The sequence below is a fragment of the Cucumis sativus genome, chromosome 5 (genome assembly GCF_000004075.3).
Source record: "Cucumis sativus cultivar 9930 chromosome 5, Cucumber_9930_V3, whole genome shotgun sequence".
NCBI lineage: Eukaryota > Viridiplantae > Streptophyta > Magnoliopsida > Cucurbitales > Cucurbitaceae > Cucumis > Cucumis sativus.
The window spans coordinates 25,291,690-25,298,184 of record NC_026659.2 but is presented as its reverse complement, the minus strand read 5'-3'; the positions used below and the strand labels follow the sequence as shown (position 1 = coordinate 25,298,184).

The following is a 6,495-nucleotide window of genomic DNA, read 5'->3' as shown; positions in this document are numbered from 1 at the left end:
CTTCTTCGTATTTTCTATCAGCGATAGATCAATATTTGCAACATGGTCTATCGGTGATAGACTTATATCATTGATAGAATTTAACAAATTTTGCTATATTTACAATTTTTTTATTTTGAATCTAATTGCTAAATTTGCAACTATCATATATAACAAAGAGTAAAAAGTTGCAAATATGACAAATTTCAACTACAACCCTAAGGTAAAATACCAAAATACCCCTACAACAAAAAGAGAAGATCCATCTCACGCTTCCACCACTTCATATTCCAATTTCAAACACACTTTTGATTTCTTCATCTTCCAATTCTTCATCTTCCAATTCTGGTGCCTTCATGTACGCTTCCACCGCTTCACATTTTCCTTCCATCTTCCACTTTCTTCTCATTTCTTCATCTTTCATTTGGTCTTCCCGCCAGTACCTTTGTTCCATCGTCTATGTTGTTTTCGATTTCTCCACTTCATCATCTCCAGACTTCTTTGCTTTTCGTTTGAAATTGTAAGTTATATTTTCGTTCTTCCGATATCTTTCTTTTTCGTTTGGTCGTAGTCTGTTTGAAATAGATTTTCTTCTTTTTCTATTTGTTTGAAATCAATTTCTTCATTTTCTGTTTGGTTATGCTATTTTTTTCCATTTGTGTATTGTTACTTAAAGTTAAGTTCTATAGGTGATATGTTTATATCACTGATAGACTATCAGGATGTTAGCACTTGATTTAGTTTAATGTACATTTTTATGTGCTATTGTTTAGCTTCCAGTGATATGATTCTATCAACTTGAAAGATGTTTAACTTGTTTGTGTTGGATTTTTATTAGATGTTTTAGTTTAATGTGCATCTTTTATCTGTTGTTGCGAGACAAAAAAACCAGGCCGAGCTTGCCCGCTAAACCTAAGTGGTCATATTGGATCCTTGGGAACCATCACAAGTACGGCCAACCTATATTAGATAATCATCAGATTTTCTTATTTCTAGGAGTCCTCCCCTTCTCACAAGCGAATATATGGTTCATAGTCCTTCGAGCATGCCCTAGGAATGAAGTTGAACCTTCGCTTCGGTCATTCTTGATAGTATGAATTTCTCTTTGATCGTTAGGCTCAAAGGATATTGAGCGAATGACTCATTTTGATCCATATGAATGAGCATATCCCCATTATTAACTACAAAGGCGCGAAGCGACTGGAAGGTGCAAAGAATATTGCCCATTAGAGAATTTGACTTTGGAGGCGCCTTCGAACCCGTCTTATGGCGCCTTATTTATTGTAATATTCGTACACTAGGGATTGACTAATAACCATGTAGTTTACATACAAAAAGAATAAACATTGACATCTTTAGCTACCAAGAAACCTAAAGTAAGTATACAACTTACACCATCTTCTTCGAGATTTAAATAGACACAACACGGGAAAACATATTGGTCCCCTTTCAAAATCTACAAAGGATAAACAAATTAGAAACAATCCATAAAATAATAAGTATACATAACTTTTTTTCAGATAAAGAAAATTAAAGTCGTCTCTGCATAATAATATATATCTACGTATTCTTGAATGTGTTGGGAGAGACAAACAATATATATAATTTCTGTATTAAATATCACTAAAACAATCCGAGGAACAAACTCAAACATTATCATTAAACAGATACTGTGGCCAATTCCATAATCTATAACACATGCAGTACATATGATTATATTTAATACAACATGACATTGATTAATTTGTTACCTACATTTTGATCAATTCATTATAATTCTTCAATGGATAGCGATTAAACTATTAATCCAAACTTATATATGAACCCGGATCTCCTGGGTGTGAAAGCCAAATCTCCTAGCTGCTGGACAGACAATAACAGATTACTGATAGATGATGACTTATTTAATTTGGAAGAATTGTCAAAAATAATAGATTTGATAAAATATTTACAACATATAATATAATTTTCAATAATAGACATTGATATACTTCTAATATCATATAAAATCTAAAATTTTAGTATAATTTATAAATATTTTAATTTATTTTGTTATTTTTAAAAATACTTCTTTAATCTAGTTATCTTTATTTTCATTATAACTATTAATAACTTATTTTGATATATAAAAGTTATTTTAAAACAAAAATATATTTTCACTTATAATAAAATATCACGTGTAATTCTATGGCTGTCCAATGTGTGAAATTTTTGTTGTTTAGATTGTATTTGAAAATATCACAATGTTTGTTTTGATTTTATTTCTGATGGATCTTTTTCAACGAGGTTGGTGATGTGATATGAGAAGATGAGAAATAAGTCCAATAAAGTCATTATATCTTCCTCCCACACCCACAAGCCTTGTGCCTATTATTTGTTTCGAGTCGTAACTCTTGAGGATGAGGATCACCAAAAGTGTCTGTCATATGTATGTATGTATATATTTGTATATTTGTTTGTGTTTCAATCATCTATATATAAGATTATGAGTCGAAGAACTCAATAAGTAAGTTTTGTCTAACTCATATTTTCCATGTTATATGAATATCTATATTATCTTTAGTTTAGTGTGTCTCATAGATTAAATGCCATGATTACATCAATTTACATAGTTCAACAAATAATTGATTGGACAAACAAATTTGATTCAAACACGAAGGGTATGACATTGATTAATGAAGTAGTTTGATACGTACCCGTGTCTACAATTATGCATTCTCCCTTTGAATCTTCTTGGTAGGCTTTAAGCACTTCTTTTTAGTCAATTTGCCCAAATTCCTTTCTAAATAATATACGATTAAATTCATCTTCACCTATCAACTTAACTTTTGAATTAATTAGTTATATGAATAATATCACAGCAGGTATTACTTTCTCTTTAATAATTAATATTCATTTTCGCTTGTTGGACTTTTTTATATTTTGAACCCTAAAGTGAGGAGTGTCTTTAATGATGTACAATGCAAAAACTGCCCCAAACATATGGTGCATAAACTTTCAATAATAGCAATGATTGAAAAATTAAATTTCTAAATGTGTTAAAATTAAACTCCCAAAGTTGCCATAACTATAAAATTTAAACACACAAATGATGAAAATTAAACCATAAGCATATATGATAAATATAATTTATATAAATACGTAAATTTGAGAGATGTGGTATGAGTTGATTTTAGCGACTATCAAGGATAGACAGTTAAGAATGGATTTGACATTTTTAAAAATTTATCCATTAGTAGAGCTATTTACTATTTACTTTTTTTTTCATAAGGAAAAGAAATATAATTAATTGAAATGGTAGTTAGTAAGTTAATAAAGTAAAAGTAGATGGGTTGCGTTTTGTTTGGATGATAAAGAGAAGATGATTAGGTTTTTTGGAAGAAATTAAGAGACTAAAATTGGTTGCCTAATACTGAAAATGGATAAAGATGGAGTAGATGATAATGACAAATTCCATTTCTTAGTGTTAGTATCATCATCTTTCTTAAACTTTTATGTAAAATAAATGTGTTCAAGACGTGTGTGGAAACAACTTTTCATTAATGATAATCTTCTTATTGAAGTTACAATATATAATTATAGAAATCCTACAACTTTTCACGAATCTCCAAACTTATACCCCAATTCATTTTTTCTCCAGGAATGCCTACATCAGCCCTACAAGATATCCAAATCAAGAGTTTACTAAATGTGATTAACTAATTAATTAAGTTAAGTATTATTATGTAAATCAAGACTTATGGTTCTCCTTTTTCAAGTGATTAAATGGACACAATCTTTTGGTATTACATTGAGAATGAAAGAGATAGAGGAGGGGAGAGGAAGAGTGTCAAAAGGAGGAACAACAAATCTATGTAAAAGGAAAAAGAAAAGTAGAAATAAGAAAGTATGAAAAGATAGGAATGGTGATAAATTTAATGAAAAAAGAAAAATGTATGATTTGCAATAATATCATCACTCTTTCCTTTACCCTATTAGAGAAGTGAAAAATATTGGGTAACAAGAAAATAAATTTCAAAATACATCGAAAATGGTTTAGTTTATTAAGTCATATCCCTCACATCTTTTGCAAATTATATTTTTTCTGGCAGAGTAGAAACTGAAAGATCAGAAGAAGGTTGAAAGACTTTCCATTTTCTATCAAGTGTACAAAAAAGAATTAATTATTACAATAGTGCACAATAAAGAGATATACAAGTTATATTGAATTCGAATATATATATATATAGATATAGATATAATTGACTTATATTTCCTATATAACCCTACCAACACAATGTCCATTACTTTGTACCTTTCTTTTTGATCTTCATCTCTCAAATGCTATAGTTGAGTCATACAATATGAATAGCCTTTCCATTTGTGTCCTTTCTCTTCTCTTTTTCTTATGTTCTCTGATCCTTCTAAAAACCAAGAAAAATGTTGAACTTAAACACAACAATAACCATAAATTTCTTCCTCCTCCAAGCCCTCCCAAGCTTCCTTTGTTAGGTCATTTACACCTCCTTGGCTCTCACCCCCATCGCTCCTTATGGAACCTTTCCAGAACCCACAGTCCCATTATGCTCCTCAAATTTGGCTCTGTCCCGACTGTCATCATTTCTTCTGCAAAGATTGCAAAAGAGCTGTTCAAATGCCATGACCTTGCTTCTTGTAGCCGCCCTCGCTTAGCGGCGACCGCAAAATATTCATACAACTTCTTAGATTTGATTTTTTCCTCTTACGACGATCACTGGAGGGAGCTTCGTAAGATTTATATCTCTGAGCTCTTTAGTCCCAAACGTGTGCAATCTTTTCAGCATATTAGAGAAGAGGAAGTGAATCAACTTGTGAATTCCATCTCTCAATCCTCATCTTCTTCAACTCTATTTGATTTTACAGTAAAATCGTATTCTCTCACGTCTAATATCCTTACTAGGATTGCGTTTGGAAAGAGTATTAGAGGGAGTGAAAGTGAACTAGATGATGGTAATGTTGAGGGGGTTATACAAAGAGCGAGCGCGGCGATCGGATGCTTCTCGGCAAGTGATTTCTTTCCCAGCTTCGGATGGATTATTGATCGGCTCACCGGTGTTCATGGGCGGCTCGAGAAAAACTTTGAGGAGTTGGATGCGTTTTTAGAACATGTAATTGAGGATCGTATTAACTTTAGGACAGTTTGTCAAAAAGAAGAAAACATTCTTGATGTTTTGTTGAGAATGGAGAGAGATTGCTATGAATTTGGTTCAATCAAATTCACTCGAGATTGCATTAAGGCAGTTGTCATGGTAAATCTTAAATTTCTTATGCATGACATTTAGTTTCATTTCAAAATCGTTTAAATTATTTCTTAAAACTTGTGAGGATCATTTTTAATTTTTGAATGCAGATTCTCTAACAAAACCCATTAGTTTTGGTATACTAATATTCAAAAGTTTCATGTCATATTTATTATTGTTTGTTTTAAAAGATACAAAATTATAAATAAGTTTGGAATTTTTTTTTTTAATATGTATAAATGAGAATTCCAAACAAGTAACAAGAGAGGTTACAAAATGATTTTTTTAAAATTTGCATGGCATATCAAGGTAAGTAATTTTCTCTTGTAGCTTAGTTCAACTTGCATCCGAGCGTGTTAGTAATTGTGAAAACTATGTTTTGAACTTTCCTACCCCCAATCATATGTGTGTCTCCAATGTCATTGTACATCTATATATATTTAGTTTTTTCAACTGACATGATCAAGCACACTCGTGTTCATCTTTTTGGTGTGTGTGTTTTAAGGATTTATTTCTAGCTGGAGTAGAAACAGAAGCAAACACACTTGTTTGGACAATGTCAGAGCTAGTTAGAAATTCAAAAGTAATGAAGAAGCTACAACATGAAATCAGAAGCACCATAATTGGGCAAGATAAAGTGAAGGAGAACGAGCTCGAAAAGCTTCAATATCTAAAATTGGTTTTGAAAGAGGTTTTAAGGCTTCATCCACCTGTCCCACTTTTGCTTCCAAGAGAAACCACGTCTCATTTTAAACTCAATGGTTACAATATCGATCCAAAAACTCGTATTCATGTGAATGCATGGGCAATTGGAAGAGACACTGATTCGTGGAAAAACCCAGAAGAGTTTTGTCCAGAGAGGTTTATGGAAAGTAATATTGATTACAAAGGACAAAACTTCGAGTTAATTCCATTTGGAGCTGGTAGAAGAATATGTCCAGGTGTGAATATGGGGATTGCAACGGTAGAGTTGACGTTGGCTAATATGTTAATGTGTTTTGATTGGAAATTACCAAATGGAATGAAAGAAGAAGATTTAGACATGGAAGAGGAATTTGGTATTACAGTTTCCAAGAAATCACCTCTTCAACTTCTTCCAATTCCTTACTTCAACTCCAATTAATACTCATTTCATCTTCCTGTCATGGATACAAACCTAAAACTTGCTCTAGTATTGGGTCTTCCCCTATTTTGTTATATTATTGTAATTTGCAACGACATTATATTGGCCATAAAATCAACTCTTATATTTGTCTTA

At 31.6% G+C, this 6,495-nt stretch overlaps 1 protein-coding gene across 1 annotated transcript; it reads left to right on the top strand.

Annotated features, from left to right (window-relative positions):
• The first annotated feature begins 4,220 nt into the window (after nucleotides 1-4,220).
• Nucleotides 4,221-6,495, top strand: LOC101204104 (cytochrome P450 71B37). The gene is made up of 2 exons (XM_011657295.2): nucleotides 4,221-5,246; nucleotides 5,743-6,495. Exons 1-2 carry the CDS (start codon nucleotides 4,323-4,325, stop codon nucleotides 6,358-6,360), a joined length of 1,542 nt encoding a protein of 513 aa, XP_011655597.2. The 5' UTR covers nucleotides 4,221-4,322; the 3' UTR covers nucleotides 6,361-6,495.